The sequence below is a fragment of the Pristis pectinata genome, chromosome 6, assembly GCF_009764475.1.
Source record: "Pristis pectinata isolate sPriPec2 chromosome 6, sPriPec2.1.pri, whole genome shotgun sequence".
NCBI lineage: Eukaryota > Metazoa > Chordata > Chondrichthyes > Rhinopristiformes > Pristidae > Pristis > Pristis pectinata.
The window spans coordinates 38,911,457-38,931,874 of record NC_067410.1 but is presented as its reverse complement, the minus strand read 5'-3'; the positions used below and the strand labels follow the sequence as shown (position 1 = coordinate 38,931,874).

At 40.2% G+C, this 20,418-nt stretch overlaps 1 protein-coding gene across 20 annotated transcripts in view; it reads left to right on the top strand.

The window, feature by feature from the left end:
- chl1b (cell adhesion molecule L1-like b) overlaps window positions 1–19,071 on the top strand; it is a 689,122-nt gene extending 670,051 nt beyond the window's left edge. For all 20 annotated transcript variants that reach the window (XM_052017114.1, XM_052017111.1, XM_052017119.1 and 17 more), the window contains one exon: window positions 16,183–19,071. In XM_052017114.1, the coding sequence (XP_051873074.1) occupies window positions 16,183–16,399 (217 nt within the window). In that variant the 3' untranslated portion in view covers window positions 16,400–19,071. The remainder of the gene's footprint in view (window positions 1–16,182) is intronic.
- Window positions 19,072–20,418: the final 1,347 nt, after the last annotated feature.

The following is a 20,418-nucleotide window of genomic DNA, read 5'->3' as shown; positions in this document are numbered from 1 at the left end:
TATTGATCACCTTGAGCACTAACTTTCAACTGAAAGGTTACCATTGTGATTTCCTGAGCTGTGTCTTAATCAGCTGTGGTTGTTTCCAGTTAAATTGTGTCGGATAGTGACTAGTCCTGACCAGTAGCAATTGCTAATTATGCATTCAATCTTGTCAGGAAAATTGAGTAGGAAGATTGACAGAAATATATTTGGTTTGAAAATATCTCTTATATTTGATCATGAAACATCATTGTGCCACATGGGGTAATCATCCATCAGAACTGATATTAAATCTCTTTCTGTCTATTTCACTCATTCAGGTAGAAATCCAGGGTGTTGAGGTGGAATTCAAGGAGAAGAAAAGGGTTCTCTCAGATTCCTAACTAATGTTGCTTGCTTGGCCAAAGTGGCTAAAACCAATTAGTTGGCCTTTCAATCTCCTTATTATCTGTAGAATGTTGCTTTGTGCACAGTTAATTGTCACGTGAAGTATTCTGAGACCTTGCAGGAGTATTCGTAAGGAATTGTGGAGCAACAAAGTTTTTCCAAACTGAAATTCTGGCTAATTTACATTTAGATAACACTTTGAAGGTAGAAAAAGGTTAGTAAATTGCACAAAGATTTCCACTTATGAAATTTATATTGTACTTGCAATCATGAGAAAAAATGTATTTGGCAACAGAAAGTCAATTCTCTCAAAACAATCCCTGTCACTATGGCTCATAGATGGTCAATGCTTTCTTCAATGCTGTGATAAGTAACAAAGGAAAATATCTTAAGTTATTGCTTAAGGATAAATTATAATACTTTGCAATATTTTCATGTTATTTCAGTTGATGGAATTTGTCATAATTTGTTACTAAACAATTTTCTTTGCATGGAAAAGAGTTTAAGTTTAATGCATCATATACTTTCACTTTATGCTAACTGCAATGGATACAGATCTTTAGAAAGGTAAGGTAACAGTATTTATGCCTTGGTAGCTGTGTTGTTCGTATGACTTTTAATATGTTATTGTTGATAGAAGTTTTTCCTGCATCAAAATGTGCTTCTAATTGGGTATTGAAGCAGTTTCCACACTATTTCCCTCTGTATAAACTCCGCAATAATGATGTAAAATTCAATTTAATTTTTTTGACGGATTATTTAAAACATCATGCAACATCTTTTAATAGTTCAACAGTCAAAATCCATTCTTTTTTACAGTTCATTCATGACATTTTTATCTGTTTCAAGTTACTTTAGAAAAGGTTCCTCTCAGCTTAACACTGCAACAAAGTTTTAACTGGATCAGTTATCACTCTGAGGTCACATAGAATTTTGGTTTGACCACATTTGGAATATTGTGTGCAGTTCTAGTTGTCGCATTACAGGATGGATGTGGAGGCTTTGGAGAGGATGCAGAAGAGGTTTCACCAGGATGTTGCCTGTATTAGAGAGTATGAGCTACAAGGAAAAGGTTAGACAACTTAGAACAACTGTTTTCCAAGGCTGGAGCATCAGAGGCTGAGGAGTGACCCAATAGATGTATATAAAATTATGGGAGGCATAGATTGGGTAGATTAGTCAGAGTCTTTTTCCGTGGGTGGATATGTCATTGTCAAATGTGCATATTTTAAGAAGAGAGGAGGAAAGTTCAAGGGAGATTCACAAGGCAAGCTTTTTACACAGAGAGTGGAAAGTATCTGGAAGGCACTGCCAGAGGAGGTGATGGAAGCATACAATAACACATTTAAGAGACATTTAGACAGAACACATGAGCAGGCAGGGAACGGAGGGATATAAGCCATGTGCAGGCATATGGGATTAGTTTTAATTTGGCATCATGATCGGCACAGACATCATGGCCGAAGGGCCTGTTCTTGTGCTGTACTCTTCTATGTTCTTTGTCAACACCTGAATTATATATCAGATTTATCAAGACTTCTCAGGATATTAATAGCAATACTGTCAACTCTTGCCATGTTTATCCTGTGTAATGGATATCAAATTTGGGATTTCTGTGCCTGTGTCTGTGAGCATGCAAATCCCTTCGTTGCTGTCAAACCAAGCTGGAATTCAGTGAAGCACAAACAATTTGTGGTGATTCACCACCAATCCCAGGGAGTAACTTAATGAAAGGTTCTCCACATGATTGCAAGATGAGGTGCAGACAGTGCACCCCATTACTTTGAAAGAAGGAATAGCTTTGAGGGACTGCGCAAAGCATTTGCTAATTTAGATACTTTAAAGTGGTTTTGTGTGTGTTAATGTATTTGTGTGTTTACAATTGTAAGTGTGCTTGTTTTTAGTTTTACATATTTTAATAGAAAATTGATACTTTTGGATAGTTTTTTTTTGTTTTTGAATGTTTTTCACTCTGAACCACTTTTTGGCAGATCATGCCAAGTCAAGGAGCTGTACTGAGCTGGCTGTCAAGTTTGTTTCTTAATTTTGTGTAGAGCTAGCTTTGGACTGCGTGTGTAATAGTTTTATTTACTGCCTTAGACCCCAATTAGAACCAAAATAGCACAATGACATCTAATGTCGTTGTGGAACCGATGTGTACAGGGCAACTAATTGTGTATCTCATACCTAATGACATGTATTGAAGAACATCATTAATAGGGGTAGGCCCTTCAAACCTGCTCTGTCATTCAACATGATCATGGCTGATATTTTACCATCGTGCTGTTTTCTGGCACCCTCCACATATCCTTTGATTCCTCTAATATCCAGAACTCTATTGATCTCCGTTTTGAATGCAGCCACTGACTCGGGCTCCACAGCCCTTGGGAGGGAGAATTCCAAAGATTTGCCTCCCTCTGAGTGAAGAGATTTTTCCTCATTTCAGTTGTAAGTTTCCTACGCCTTGTTTGGAGACTGTGACTTCTAATCGTAAGTTCTTCAGCTTGGTGAATCAGCCTCCCCATTTCTATCCTATTAAGCCCTCTAAAAATTTTTAATGTTTCAATAAGCTCACCTCATTCTTATAAACTCTAAAGGACAGGGTCGAAGCCTCCTCAGTTTCTCTCCATAGGGATTGACCTTTCATTCCATGATCGAGTCTAGTGTATCTTTACTGCACTCCATCAATAACAAATATATCCCTTTTTAGGTAAGGATACTGAAATTGTACACAGTACTTCAGCTGCAGTCTCAACAAAAGACAATATAATTGCAACAAGACATCCTTAAACCTGTAACCAAATCCACTCAAAGTAAAGGTCAACATACTATTTTTCTTCCTGCCAGCTCTACCCACATGTGAGCTTTCAGAAACTTATGTACAAGGAGCTTTATCACTTTGAATATCAACATTTTCCAATCTCTCATCATTTAAAAATACTCAGTGTTAATGTTTTTCCAACCATAATGAATAAAATAACTTCATATTTGTTCTGCATTGTACTGTGGCTGCCATGTTGTTGCTTATTTGCTCAACTTGTCCGTAACTTCTTGACGTCTTTTTTCATCCTTATCACTTCTCACATTTCCGTTGGGTTTGGTGTCATTGACAAACTTGGAAATATGATATTTAGACTCCCTTAGACATATCATTGATATTGATTGTGGATAATTGGGACCCAAGCACCAATCCCTGTCATAATGCACTAGCCACAGCCTCTCACTCCTCTCAATTCCTTTATTTTCTATCTGTTAGCCAACTATCAGTCTGTTCTGGTGCACATGCCCTTGCTTTGTTCAGCAACCTCTCGCACGGGACTTTATCGACAGCAACTGAAAATACAAATGCAACACCCTCTGGTTTCCCCTCAACCCAAGATACATTCTCGAAGAGTTACAATAAATTAGTCAAATATGACTTCCATTTTCTCTACATACATGTTGACTCTGCTCAATCATTTTATTTTAGAACATAGAACAGTACAGCACGGTGTGGGCCCTTCAGCCCACGATGTTATGCCGACCCATATAAATCTACCCCATGATCAATCTGACCTTTCCCTCCTACACAGCCCATAATCCTCCATTTTTCTTACATCCATATGCCTATCTAAGAGTCCTTTAACTGTCCCTATTGTATCAGACTCTAACACCACCCCGGCAGCGCGTTCCAGGTACCCACCACTCTCTGTGTGAAAAACCTACCTCTGACATCTCCCCTGAACTTTCCTCCTCTCACCTTAAAAGGATATTCTCTGGTATTGGTCATTGCTGCCCTGGGGAAAAGATGCTGCCTGTCCACTGTGTCTATGCCTTTCATAATCTTATACACCTCTTTCAAGTCACCTCTCGTCCTGCGTCACTCCAAAGAGAAAAGCCCTAGCTCGCTCAACCTTTCATCATAAGACATCTTCTCTAATCCAGGCAGAATCCTGGTAAATCTCCTCTGCACCCTCTCTAAAGCTCCCACATCCTTCCTATAATCAAGCAACCAGAACCGAACACAATACCCCAAGTGCGGTGTAACCAGAATTTTATAGAGCTGCAACATTACCTTGCGGCTCTTGAACTCAATCCCTTGACTAATGAAGGCCAGCACACCATAACCACCCGAACAACTTGCATGGCAACTTTGAGGGATCTATGGACTTGACCCCAAGATCCCTCTGTGTCTCCACACTGCTAAGGATCCTGCCATTAACCTTGTATTCTGCCTTCAAGTTCAATATTCCAAAGTGTATCACCACACACTTTTCTGGATTGAACTCTATCTGCCATTTGTCTGCCCAACTCTGCACCCTGTCTATATTCTGTTGTAACCTATGACAACCTTCTACACTATCCACAACCCCTCCAACCTTCATGTCATCTACAGACTTAATAACCCACCCCTCCACTTCCTCATCCAAGTCATTTATAAAAATCACAAATAGCAGGGGTCCCAGAACAGATCCCTGCAGAACACCACTGGTCACTGACCTCCAGGCAGAATATGCTCCATCTATTACCACCCTCTGTCTTCTGTGGGCACCCCAATTCCAAATCCACACAGCCAAGTTTCCATGGATCCCGTGCCTCATGACTTTCTGGATGAGCCTACCATGGGGAACCTTGTCAAACGCCTTACTAAAATCCATATACACCACATCATCCACTCTACCCTCATCAATGTGTTTTGTCACCTCTTTGAAATATTCAATCAGGCTCATAAGGCACAACCTGCCCCTCACAAAGCCATGCTGACAATCCCTAATAAGACTATGCCTCTCTGAATGCTCGTAAATCCTGTCCCTAAAAATCCTCTCCAATAGTTTGCCCACCACTGACATAAGACTTACTGATCTATAATTTCCAGGATTTTCCCTATTACCTTTCTTGAACAACGGGACAGCCTTTGCCATCCTCCAATCCTCTGGTACCACTCCTGTGGCCAGGGAGAATGCAAAGATCATCGCCAATGCCCCAGCAATCTCTTCCCTCACCTCCCGTAGTAACCTGGGCTATATACCATTCGCCCGCAGGGAATTATCTATCCTAATGTTTTTCAGAAGATCCAGTACTACCTCTTTCTTAACCTCATCGTTCTCCAGTGTATTAGCCTGTTCTATGCTGACCTCACATTCATCAAAATCCCTCTCCCTGGTGAACACTGAATCAAAGTATTCATTAGGACCTCCACTACCTCCTCCATCTCCAAGCACATGTTTCCCCCTTTATCTCTGAACGGCCCTACCCTCATTTGAGTAATCCTCCCGTTCTTCACGTACGTGTAGAATGCCTTGGGATTTTCCTTAATCCTATTTGCCAAGGCCTTCTCATGTCCCCTTCTAGCTCTCCTAAGTCCCTTCTTAAGTTCCTTCCTGGCTAGCTTGTAAATCTCAAGAGCCCTGTCTGATTTTTTGCTTCCTAAACCTTAAGTATGCTTCCTTCTTCCTCTTGACTAAATGTTTCACCTCTCTTATCAACCATGGTTCCTTCACCCTACTGTCCTTTCCCTGTCTCAGTGGGACAAACCTAGCCAGAACTCCATGCAAGTGGTCCCTAAACAACCTCCACATTTCTGCTGTACATTTCCCTGAGAACACCTGTTCCTAATTTACAGTGCCAAGTTCCTGCCTCATACCATCGTAATTAGCCGTCCCGCAGTTAAATACTTTCCCATATCGTCTGCTCCAATCCTTATTCATGGCAATGCTAAAGGTCAGGGAGTTGTGGTCACCCACCGAGAAATCTGTCATCTGACCAGGTTCATTGCCTAGTACTAGATCCAGTATGGCCTCTCCTCTGGTTGACCTGTCCACATGCTGTGTCAGGAATCCATCTTGGAAACACCTAACAAATTCTGTCCCATCGAAACCTTTTGCAAAAGGAGGTGCCAATCAATATTAGGGAAGTCAAAGTCACCCATGACAACAACCCTAATATCTTTGCACCTTTCCAAAATCTGTCTCCCGATCTGCTCCTCAGTGTCCTGGTTGCTATTGATGGGGGTGTGTATAGGATACTCCCAACAGAGTGATCGCTCCCTTCCTGTTTCTGACTTCCACCCACACTGACTTAGTAGATGATCCCTCCCTTTCTGTACCTGTGATACTGTCCCTGATTAGCAATGCGACTCCCCCACTTCTTTTACCTCCCTCCCTATCCCTGTTGAAACATCTAAACCCCAGAACATCAAGCAGCTAACCCTGCCCTTGCAACAGCAAAGTCTCTGTAATGGTCACAACATTATAATTCCATGTGCTGATCCATTTTCTAAGTTCATCACCCTTATTCTTAATACTTCTCGCATTAAATAAACACATTTCAACCCATCCAACTGACTGCATTTATGCCCCATCCACTGTCTATCCTTCCCCACAGTCTCTCTGCACATCGCAGCTACCTTTACACCAACTGCTCCATCATCTGACCTAACACTCTGGTTCCCATCCCCCTGCCAAACTAGTTTAAACCGTCCCCAACAGTTCCAGCAAACCTGCCTGCAAGGACATTCATCCCTCTCAAGTTCAGGTGTAACCCGTCCCTGTCATACAAGAGAGATCCCAATGATCCACAAATCTGAAGCCCTGCCCCCTGCACCAACTCTTCAGTCACTCATTCATCTGCCATATCTTCCTATTCTTACCCTCCCTGGCATGTGGCACAGGCAGCAATCCAGAGATTACTACCCTTGAGGTCCAGCTTTTTGGTTTCCTTCCTAACTCCCTATATTACTCCCTATCATTGGTACCCATGTGTACCACGACTTCTGGCTGCTGACCCTCCCCCTTAAGAATGCTGTGGACTTGATCTGAGACATCTCTGACCCTGACACCTGGGAGACAACATACCATCCAGGAGTCTCGTTCTTGGCCACAGAATCTCGTGTCTGTTACCCTAACCAATGAATCCGCTGTCACTATCATACTCCTCTTCTTCCCCCCTTCCTTTCTGAGCCATAGAGCCAGACTCAGTGCCAGAGACCTAGCCGCTGTGGCTTTCCTCTGGTAGGTCATTCCCCCCAATGGTATCCAAAGCGGGATACTTGTTATTGAGGAGGACAAATTTTGTGTGGCCAAATTGTCGATATTGATAGTGAATTACTGGATCCATGCACCAGTCCCTGTGGTATCCGACTAGTCAGAGCATGACAACCTGAGAAGCATTGATTTATTCCCATTGTTTGTATTCTGACTGATAACCAACTCTGTATCCAAGTTACTATGCCACCCACCCACCCCAACCCATGCCCTACGCTTTCACCTTGTTAACCAACATTCTTTGTAGGATTTGATTTAAAGCCTTCCAAAAATCAAATACATCACATCCATTGACTACCACTTACCTACTCTACTAACTACATCCTCAAAGAACTTCAATAGATTATTGAAATATGATTTAGCTTTCACAAATCCATGCTGACTCTGCTCAATCCTATTATTCTTTACAAGGCTTTCTGTTATTATATCTTTCAATTTTTTTAGTTCCAGCATTATCCCTACTATGAAAGTTAGGCTAACTAGCCGTTAGTTTCCCTCTTTTCTATCCCCCTCATCTCTTAATTCGTGGGGTCACACTTGCTACCCTCCAAATCATAGGAACAATTCCAGAACCAGTAAAACCTGAAAGATGACAAACAGAGCATTCACAGTCTATAAAGCTACCTCCTTCAAAACTCTAGTGTATAGACCATCAAGATTTTCTGGACTGTTGGATATTAGTCCAATTAATATTTGAACATACCCTTATTTACCTTTATTTTAGATGTTATACAGTACAGTAGTATATGATGAAACCAGTGAGTTTCAAGGGAGCATGGTAAATAGAACCAGGTAAGTTTCAGGAGAATGTGGGAATCAGGACACCATTGAATTTAAAGGGAGTGTGGGAACCAGGGCCCCATTGAATTTAAAGGGAGTGGGCCCTGGTGTATTAGAAGGAGTGCGAGAACTAGGCCCCAATGTATGAAAGGGAATGTTGGAATAGGAGCCCTGGTGTGTGAAAGGGAGTATGGGAACCAGGGCCCCAGTGTGTTAGGGGGAGCACAGGTCTCAGCACCCAGCTCACCAGGTGCTGAACCACTGGGATTTCCTAATGATTGGATAGCAGAAGATCAGAGTTTTACTGTCTTATAGTGCTGGAGAGAGAGGATGTCACAGAGGAGGTCAAAGACAGAATCTGTTTGGTTAGAGCTGAGAAACAGTCGAGGGAACATTACACTGCTGGGTGTATTCTGGAAGTCTCCAATGAGTGTGAGAGATGCAGAAGAGCAAATAAGCAGTGAAATCACAGAAAACTGCAACAACGAGAAATAGCTACATTGGTGGACTTCAGTTATCTCAGTGTAAATTGGAATAGTAATTGGGTTAAGGTCAGAGAAGGTGAAGAGTTTCCATAATGTGTCCAGAATAATTTTCTAGAGAAGTATGTTACTGTTCCAATGACGAACAAGGCATTGCTCGATCAGATCTGGGGAATGCAGTAGGTTAACTGTCCCAAGAAACGTTTATGAGGTAGTGATCATAACATCATAAGATTTAGGTTAGCTATGAAAAAGGAGAAGGATAATCCAAAGTAAAAGTAATAAATTGGAGGAAGGCCAATTTCAAAGGAATAAGAGTGGATATGGCCCAGGTAAATTGCAACCAAAAGCTGACATGCAAAACTGTTACAGAACAATGGGCTGCCTTTGAGGAAGAGGTGGTTCAGCATCAATTAAGGTACAGAAGTGTAAGAAACAAAGGAGCAATGAAGAAATCCAGAGCTGTCTGGATGATGAAAGAGATACAGAGGAAGAGAAAGCAAAATGGGGGTACGTTTGCTCAAATCATTGAGAGTAGTAGGGCAAGTTGTGAAAGCGAAGATAAAGCATGCATGATTCAGTGGAGGCAGCAAATTATGCCGAACCTTTATACAACACAGTTCTGGCCTCAGCTGGAGTATTGTGTTCATTTCCAGTTGCCATGTGAGAGGAAGCATTAGAAAAGATTTCAGAGAATGGTTCCCAGGATGAGGGACAACAGTTACAGAAATTGATTGGAGGACTCTTTTCTGTGGACAAGTGAAGGCTAAGAGTAGTTCTAATGGAAGTATGTAAAATGATGAGGGGTTTGGACAGAGTGGATAATGATAAGCTCTTCCTGTTATTGGAGGGGTCATGTAATTGGAATCTGGAATACACTGCCTGCAGATGTGGTGGAGACAGGTTCAGCTTTGGCCTTCAATAGTGAACTGGATAAATATCTAGTGTTGAAGAATTTGCAAGGCTTTTCAAAAGTGCCAGTGGATGGAACTAGAGAGCTGCTTTGGTAGAGAGCTGGCACTGATATGATTGACTGAATGACATTCTTCTGCACTGGAGCCATCCTTTGATTCTATGAGTTTAGTATGTAGGTCCAGGAGGTCCTACAATTTCATCCTTTCTGTGTTTGAATGTAGCAGTAATGATGCAACTGAATGGCTTGCTAGGCCACTTTCGAGGGTATTTTAAAGTCAACCACTTGGTTTGGGTCTGGAGTCACATGTATGCCGGACTTGGTAAGGATGGCAGATCTCCTTGAAGGGCACAGTTGGTATTTACAGCAGTCGATAGTTTTAAGTTCATCTTGAACTGAATTTGAAATTCCACAGCTGCTATGATGGGATTTAAACTCAGGTCTTTTGATTATTAGTCAGGTCTTTGGTTTACCAGTCAGGTAACTTAATCATAGCACTAACACTGTACGATCTCACAGTCACAGCACACAACTGATGATGGCTTCTTTGCTAGAGCTGCCAATTTGGTCAATTCTGCCTTCAAAGTCATCAGTCAAAATGAGTGGGAATTGTTTGGCTTCTGATGATGGTTTGGACACCAGAATGAAGGGAATAAGGTGAAATGTACATCATAAAATCAGGTGGTGTTCCTCACCCATTGGTCCAACCTTTGGTTCCTTGCTTGTCATTGATTCACTTCCTATATTGGACCCAATACCGTGGCACCATGCTCCTGCTACTGACTTTGGAAACCACCGACCACACTCTTGTGTCAACAGACAGCAATAGGCACCAGTGTCTCCCTCTGCGTCAACACAGCCCTCAGCAGCACATCCAAGGTTTTTTGCTGATGGGGAGTGCAGTCTTTGCCCGTTGCAATTCCATTGCAGCATTGCTTTGGAAAATCCCAGCTGCTTCAGGTTTCATGCTTGGGACAGCACTTTAACTACTGTTCAAAAAGTCATAGGCGTGCCAACCCTAAGTGAAGTAGGAAAAACGGAATTAAAATGAAGTGGAAGCTGAGTTGCACTGCATCAATTTCAGGGTTTTCCATGTACCACCATTTGCAACAAAGCCTACCTCTTGAACCTCAGCTCCCTGACCCAATACCACTGCTACCATGGCTCCCAGCAAAAACACGAACTAAAGTGGTGCCCGCTGTGTTTCACTTGATAATTATCTGTGCTATTCAAAATATACAAACAAATTAAGGATATGAATGGAAGACACAAACTCATCATGAATGGAACAAGATGATCAAGGAATACAAACACACAGATCACTAAAAATAGCATTATATGTTTATTCCCGCCAAATTAAAGCAAAACATCACTTCTAGAGGCTTAAAAATCAGTAGTGGAGAAGGTCACATTGAATCCTGGTTAGGCCACACTTGGCATACCGAGCACAGTTCTGATCATCGTTTCATAAAGGCCACAGAGGCAATCAAGGGGACGGAAAACAAAAGATTTTCCAGAAATACAAGGTTAAGCTCACAAGGAAACGATGATCACTTTGCATTTTATTATCATTGAACAGGGAGGGCTGAGGAGTGATATAATAGTGAACTTCAAAATTCTGAAGTACTTTATTCCCCACCTGTGCAGAATGTTTTCATTGGTGGGAAAAACAAAATCAAAGGCCAACCATATAAAATGGTCACCAAGAAATTAAGTAGGGAATTCAGAGGAAACCTCCTCCTAGAGAATGGTATGAATATCGAATTCATTACCACAAAGTGAGGAAATGATGTAGATGCATTTAATGATCAAATAAATACAGGGCTGTCATATAGAGTTAGTTGAGGAAAGACGAGAGGAGCCTCAGGTTGAGTATAAAGGCAAGGATGGGCTGGATGGGTCGACTGGCCTGTGTCTGAGCTATATATTCAGAATCAGGTTTATTATCACTGACTTATATGTCATGAAAATTGTTGTTTTGCTGTATCAGTACAGTACAAAGACATAAAATTACGAAATAAATAGTGCAAAAGAAAGGAATAATGAAGTAGCGTTCATGGGTTCATCGACCGTTCAGAACCCTGATGGCGGAGGGAAAGAAGCTGTTCCTAAATTGTTGAGTGTGGGTCTTCAGGCTCCTGTACATCCGCCCTGATGGTAGTAACGAGAAGAGGGCATGTTCCAGATGTTGAGGGTCCTGAGTGACGGATGCCACCTTCTTGAGGCACCACCTCTTGAATATGTCCTCGATGGTGGGGAGAGTTGTGTCTGTGATGGAGCTGGCTGAGTCAATAACCCTCTTCAGCCTTTTGCGATCCTGTGCGTTGGAGCCTCCATGCCAGGCAGTGATGCAACTAGTCAGAATGCTCTCTGAAGTACATCTGTAGAAATTTGCAAGAGTCTTGGGTGACATACCAAATCTCCTCAAACTCCTAATGCAGTAGAGCTGCTGGCATGCCTGCTTCATGATTGCATCAATGTGTTTATTGATGATAGTGCTGAGCACTCAACACTATCATCAATAAACAGCAGCCTGACATATGTATTGCTGTTGTTTAGGTGCTCCAGACTCAGAGTGGAAAGCCAGTGAGATTGCATCTGTTGCAGACCTGTTGTGGCGGTAGGCAAATTGCAGCAGGTCCAGGTCCTTGCCCAGGCATATTTCTAGCCATAACCAACCTCTCAAAGCACTTCATCACAGTAGATATGAATGCAATGGGATGATAGTCATTGAGGCAGCTCACACTGCTTTTCTTGGGCACTGGTATGATTGATGCCCTTTTGAAACAGGTGGGAACCTCAGACTGCAGCAGTGAGAGGTTGAAGATGTCCTTGAACTCCAGCCAGTTGGTCGACACAGATTTTCAGTACCCGGCCAGATACACCATCGGGGCCTGATGCCTTGCGAGGGTTCACCCCCTTGAAGGATGTTCTGATGTTGGCCTCTGAGACAGAGATCACAGGGTTGCCGGATGCTGTGGGGATTCGCACAGGTGTAGTGTTATTCTCCCTTTCAAAGCATGCATAAATGGCGTTCTCATTTTATATAATTCTTTGAAATATTTGGTGCAGGTTTGACGCCCACTCTTCACTACCAGTTGGATGTATTGAAACAATCAAAGAGCAGCAGTAAAGCCCAGTGGATGACTTCTATGATTAATGAGACAATGTTTACAGAACAAGAATTGTTTTCATTGGGGAAATGGTGATGGAAGTAGTTAATTTCTTTGCTTTTGGGATTATCGTTAGGAACATTGACAACGTAAAGAATTAGCAGTTGCCAGTGCAACACAGGCATAAGTCAAGACCTACGCCATGTGATACTTTTATTCCCAATCCCTCATTTTGTAAACTGACCAATCTGCATAGCTGCAAGGCATTAATTAAGCCTGGGTATTTCCAATAGTTGTTCGAGCAAGTGCAACCAGTGCAACAACTGTAAAAAAAATGAGCACATTTCACTGAAGAGCATGCCTAACAATGGAGGGAGAAGTTTACAACTTCTTTTCCCTGGTGGAATCTTACTCGTCCAGTGCTAATGTTAAAAGTTAAACTGCTTTGAATTAAACTAACCACTCTTAATAGTTAGTGGATGTATTCTTGTGGTGACAAAATTAGAGGTGTGAGGCTATATATTGTATCAGTCAATCTGCTATTTTCTGCATCAATATAACACTTACAAAAGGATGCTAACAATACTGGTGGTAACATAATCTCCACTTCTGCTCCCTAATTATTTTATCTCACGTTAGGGACAAGAAATAGCTGAGATATTTGTGTGGAAAACAGTTGTGCCAGTGGGAACAGTGATGCCACAGTCTTTTGTTGACCTTTAAAGATTTGATAGAAGAGGAGATCCCTGCCAATAATTGGCCTCCATGGGTTGGAGCCAATAGAAGCATTAGAGGCATTTTAAATCAGGCTCAGCCACCTCGGCCATTAGTTTAACAGAAAAATAAGCTGATAAGAAACACGATACAAATATTCAAAGTGACGAGGAAATGGAGGCACATGCATAAAAAGAGTATTTAACTTGGATTTTAACAACACTGTGAAGGACATGTGAACCGAGAGGTACAAAGTCAACGGCGAGCAAAACCTGTTGACGCTATCAAATTCTACCTTGAGGAGAACTTGATAAGTATCTGGCTGGGAATATTGCTAAAGGTTATTAGGATAAATGGAGAATGAAGCAGTCATTTTGATTTTTGCCTTTTGCGAAACAACAGTTATTTATGCAGTACTTTGACACTGGAGGTTAGATTGTCTGTGACAATGCTGTGTGCAGACTTGATGGCCCTCGTGATCTATTGTCCATGCTTTTTTATACTGCAGTTTAATAACCTCCACCACTCTCTCTCCTCTCAATTCATATTGGCACCTTCCCTACTTTCAGTCACTTCCACGCTACCTCAGCACTTACGGCTCTTACCTCCTGCTGCTGTTCCAGGAGATTAAATGTCAGTGCAGACTGTGCACAGGGATTCTTGATCTGAAGAAATTGCTTGGCTGCAGTGTGCTGCAGAGTTCAATTCCCTTTAAGTGACAACAGGGTGGAAGCCAGAAGCATTGCAGATTATTGGCAGACAAGCAGATTCTGTCCCAGAAAAGCTGACGATGTGAAATATACTCTGTTGGCACGTATTATGCTATTTTCCACAGTGTATTACTTGTCTTACCTACAGAGCTAATGGAGAGGCACAAATGATCATTAGAGGAGATGATTTATTGCACCAGATGATTTGTTATTACTCAGATCTGAGCAGAAACAGCATTTACACTGCCTCTGGGACTTTTTGTGTAAGATTATATTACTCAGAACAAAAATGTGTAAAACACATGGTGTAGAAATTTGTGGCATGTTTAATATATGAAATCACATCCCTGACGATTAACCTGAAATTCACTTTAAAGATAAAATTAGACAAGTGACTAAAATTAAAGCATTTTTAAAAAATTTACAATTATTACTGTTTCATTAACAACTATGGATAATACAAATACAACAATAGAGCACAAATGGGAGGGGCAAGGAGATGACTGATGGTAATGGTGAAAACTCAGAAGTTTTCTGATTCCATGCAAGTATAAAATTGTCATAAAAAGCAGATGGGAGGTTGCCAGCCATTCATTCAGTGCCAGCATTGATTTGTTTCACGAGGTGACTACAAATACAAATGGAAAGGGTAATCAGCTATAGAAATAAACTCATCTAGCTGCCAATACCTGCCTCTGTCAGTTAATGTCAACATCTGCTCTCTATTAGTCCAATGGATGTTGAGAAAGAATTGTGCAGACAAATATATGAAATGAGTTGAGTCCAAAGAAATATAATCATGGTCAATTTTACCTACTGTGCCTCTGGACTGGAGAGTAGTTAGAAGTGGAGAAGCAGACGGAGTTTTTACCCTGTGTACAGGCTTCTTTTTGACACAGTATGTAAGTTCAAAGAAGGTAGAAGCACTGTTCGATCGAGTAATGGGAAATGAACCGGAGCAGAAAAGATAAGTAATTGCCAGAGAGTGATAGAAACATGAATGTTTAGGTAACGATTGATTGGGATGCTTATTATAAGGATCAAAGTAACAGATTGGAATAAAGCCAATTATGAGAATGGTGCTGGTAGATATAAACTGGAGAAAAATATTGACTAAATAATTATGTTCAATGTTAGACACTCTGCTGGTATCCACTGGACACAGAGCTGCAGAGTATGCAGAAAACATCTACAAAAGTGTTGCTAATTAATAAAATGGAGCAAATGCGTTTTCAAATCAAGAAAGTATAAAATCACACAAAAACATAAATATAAAGCAGCCACTGACAGATCAAATGAAGGATCTAAGAACGGTTTCCTGAAAAGGAAGTGGTGAACATGTGGAACTTACTGTCATGTGAAATGATTGAAGTAGAGAGCATTAATGCATTTTGTAGCTTTGTTGCATTGAGTAGAAAAAGAAAATTAGAGGATTTAGAGGTTGGGCATTTGGAGCATGCATAGTGATGGACAGAATGGAAGGAATTAATAATAGGAGAACGATTGTGTGGAGTAGTATGGGTAAGCTTGGACTGGTTGGGACTGAAGGTCTTTAATGTACTTCCAAGTAAACATCTTAAGGTTCATCTAGAATTTCCTACAGTTGTGGGCAACATTCTAACATTGGTAAACTAACCAATGGAGGGGGTTGAAAGTGTGCAAAGAAAGTAGTCCAACAGTGATTTTTTTTCACATACTTAATTATATCCTTTGATAAAATTATCAACAATGAAAATTATAAACTGTTGAGATTCTGTGGACTGCTGCAATTTGCCAATCAATGAAAATCAATCTTGTTGCTGCACGTTTAACCTTTGAAAGAAATTATCATGGATTTGAAATGCTTGAGGTGGAAGAGAAATAGCAAATGCTTCTGATGTCTGATGATCAGTATTCTCTGATGTTGAATTGAAGGATTATTATATAAGATTATTAATTCCTCAATCAAAGAATGAAGGATGATAGGATTGTTAAACAGTTCACATCTCAAAGAGGCAGTGCACCACAAGAGATGTGATAGCTCACCGTCATCAATATGCTCTGCACTAGTTTTCTGACAGCAGTTTTTTTTTCCCCCAGTGACAATGAAGATAAACCTTTGAAAGAAAGTCAACAGTCACTGAATGATGGAGTGAAGCCTACAGGAAGTGATGACAGTTTGGCAGAATACGGAGATGGTGGATCAGAAGGGGAATTTAATGAAGATGGTTCATTCATTGGACAGTACAGTGGAAATAAAGAGAAAGATGTCGATGGAAACGGAAGTTCCATAGCCACTTCTCCAGTTAAAGCATGAATAACATGTTAATAAACTTCACTTGCCTTCTTAATATATTTGTGATACAACTGAATATTTGGTACATTTGAATTAACTCAGATTGCCAACATGCTTAAGATAAGAGAATAAAATGATTATGGCCCATAAAGAATGCTCAACTGATGTACAATATTTGATAAAATTTAAGATGCAGAACAGATTTGGTTGCAGAGGGATATATTGTGCAAAATTCTTTATTCAGAGGAATATATTGTGCAGGGTCCATGTAAAATATTAATGTCTGTAGGTTCATAACAGAAATGGTTCCCAGTTGCTGACAGAGTAACATATAACCATTTAAATCCTTGCTGCCGTTAGCAGATTTAAGTACTTATTGTTGTAGTTAGTTTGTGGCTTGTGACCCTTTTCGCTCAGAAGTTAAGAGCCTGCAAAACTATGATTGCTTTAAAAAGAGACCAACGCCTGGTTCACTGACGTCTCTTAATGCAAGGATATGGCAGTTGAAGGGACAAATAATTGCATTCTTGTTTTTTTTAACTTAAATAGTACATCTTCCAATATAATATAGTTGCACTTTTCAAATGTCTGAAATTCTCATGTCAATTTGAAGTGACAATTATTTGTGGGAGTCTGATTTGGAAATCTGAATAATTGTTGCAGGCAAGCATGGGACAATGAAGTTGTACTGTTAAGGTGATCAGCTGACAACTATGGTTCAGTTGAAGTGTCAGGACCATAAATCATTGTACATGCTGAACAACCATTAGGTATCCACGTGACCATTCAAATTCTTGTGTATTTCTTCAAATGTTCTCTTCACCCAGTGTTCTGCATTTAATGACTGTATTCATTATCTGGTGTGATTATCAATCCAGAAGACCACAATGTACATTTTGTAATTAGGCACACATTTAGAATTTGGAGAGGGATTGCTGAAAGATAATTCTCAACAAATTATCAGAGTTTTAAGAAGAATATTCATTCTACAGGTTCTGAATGAGCACCTTGAAACATTACTTTTTGTTAACACAGACTAGATGTATTTAAGAAGTAGCCACATGTGTGAATTTATATTGTGTATAAAACATGTAAAACATAGCTTTGTGATGTTGAACTAAATAAACTACATGTTGCCACTCAGAAAATTGGTATACTTTGAAAAGCTGTGGGTTCAATTTTTTTATCAGTGAACAATTGTGAAGTAATTGTACTTGTGTTAAAGTTTTTTATTATGATAGCTCCTATATGTCTCATTATTGATTCCTGCTTAACAGTGCTGGCAGAATTTTAATTTGAAAGGTATATCAATTTGCAACATTTTTGTAAAAAAAGGTAGATAATATTTATATTAATGAATTGGAAAGTTTTTGTCATACTTCTACAACTATTGAAGTAAACATTTCAATACTTCTTGCAGCAAAAGATACTCAAAATCTTAATAAAAATACATCAGATGTTTTAAATTTATATTCTACAGTAGTTTGGTTTATAGGGAAAATGGAATCAGTCTTTTGTTGGAAACAAACCTATTTTCATTTGTCTTTTGCAAGTTGTGCAGGTTGCAAACTCACAACCTTTTCAAATATGACGACATTTTTGAGCTTTGGTTTATACATGGCTGTGCATAATTCTATTTTAACTTTTATTTATCAGGATTATCTGTTCTATGAAAATTATCCTTTCATTTGTATAATCACCATCATTACTGCAAATGAACCATTTAGTATTTGTAAAAGGCAGACCTTAACTATGCTAAGCTTTGTAAGAAACCTTGCTCTAATGATTATCTGATTCAATAAAACTACTCCCAATGTGAAGTCTCTTGTATTTTCTGTAGTGAGGGAGTAGCTTCTTAATTTGGCCTCCTTTTTGTTTTGAAATGTTGATGAACCAAAGTATAATTTCTGATGGCTAGCCTTATGTCTGTACGGCAAATTTCATTTTATTATATCTTTGGACTGAAATGCTGCATGATTAGCCGAAGAACCAGTATATATGAGAACATTCTAATGCCAACTGACACTCTCTGAAGTACAAAACATGAGAACAGGTTTGTTGCTTTTGAAATAAACTTGAGGCCAAGGGTATAATAAACCAAATACTGACTGCAGTTGTCAGGTTATTTGTAAGCTATATTCCTCAAGTTACAGAATAGCTGTTGTCCCTGGTTGAAACTTTCCCTTTCTCTGTAGCCCCGGTTCAGTTGAATACCATGTAGACTTAATCGCAATCAGTATCTTTATGTCTTCTCAAAAGAAAATTTGAAAACTTGTATCAAGTTTAACAGATCAATTTTCCTAATTTGTATGCTTACTTGGATAGTGCAAAATCCCCTAGGAACAGCTGTTAAATTATTTAACTTTGTAGTGGTGTGATGTTATCATAAAATATGTGTGCATATATGGTGCTTGCAGTCACTGGTATTAGTTAGAAACAGTCTGTCACATTATTTGATTACCAATTAACTATCACCAATAAACAATGCAGATATAATCCTTCAGGTGATTAAAAAGATGTTTTCATTGAAAGAATCATGAAAGGTTTGCAAACTCATGTTTTCTACCTGTGTAACACTCCTGTATTATATAAAGTCATTTTGGAATGTTTCAGCTACTAATGTGTGTTGTGTAAATGACCTTGTGATCTTTCAGAACATGGATGCTTGTCTTATTAAACACGGAATAACAATGCTTTATGTGTCTCCTGGTATTCGCACAGACAATCGCATTTACATACATGGTGGTAGACAATATTATTCAAACATGGTTGTATGGTGGGGGGCCTCATAAAACGATTGACACTTTCCCAGATGCTTTCTGCAAATGCTAAAGCTCTTTTGGGACCCATTATAACCTTTGAAAGACAATGCAGCTATCGTAAAATAAATAAGCCTCTGATGCAGAATTTCTTTTTAAGGAAGAGAAAGAAACCTGATTCTGAATGTTTTGCCGGCAGACTACTAATAAAGTGCAAGTTTACCCTCCACTTCTCAAGCCCACTGCACTGGCATGGTCTCGCAGATGGGTATCCTATCCTGAATGTGTTGCAAATTCCTCCAGTTGGATACTGGGAAGATCAAAGGTGCTGGAGGCTAAATTAAGCTCTGTAACATGCCATTTCTGACGATAAGAGGCCTCAATGAAAATATAAACTACGAACATGTCATCCATAATGAGTGTGTGCACTTCCAATGGGATGCACACTGGATACCACTTCACAAATTTAATTACCACTCGCGGCATGCTGAGAAGCAGGTCATATCATCGATTAGCCTGTAGCTAATGCCAGTTCTTCACCTTCAGAGCTTCACCCTCCCACCTAAGCCACCTCTTAACCTTGCACAGTGAAATGTGATATTAGACAACCCAAAGGACCCTCCAGGAGTGCCACTGATGGGAATCATCAAATATTTGAATGGTGGTTGCTATAACATTCTGCATGGATGTTACTACAGTTTTCGGTGCTTTTCTGTATTACATTGAAGTTTTATGAAGACCGAAGAGACAGCAGATGCTGGAATCTGGAGCAACACACAAAGCGACGGAGGAACTTACAGTCGATGTTTCAGGTCAAGACCCTTCATCTGGACTGGTCCAGATGAGATGAAGGGTCTTGACCTGAAACATTGACTGCCCATTTCCCTCCATAGATGCTCTGTGATCTGCTGAGTTCCTCCAGCACTTTGTGTGTTCCTTTCAAGTTTTATTTGGCTACAGGGAATAGACTGGCTGGTACAGAACTGCTTGATTTTGGCGACTTAAAGGCTTGTACGTTTATTTGATGCTTCCGGATATTGGTGGCTATGGAATGTTTTTCCTTGGCAAAAAGGATGACCAGGAGAAAAAGCAGAGCATTTTTGGTGGTATGAAACTGGCACATTGCCTTCGTTAGAATCAATGAGCTTGCTTCATGCATGCTAACCTTTGCATCTCTCTTTGGTGTTATTCAATTTAAGTTCCATGCCCTCTGCCACCAATTTCATTCCCAACCCTAGCCACTTCCCAAGGTGGACTTGTATATTCTGTCCTCTTGATCTT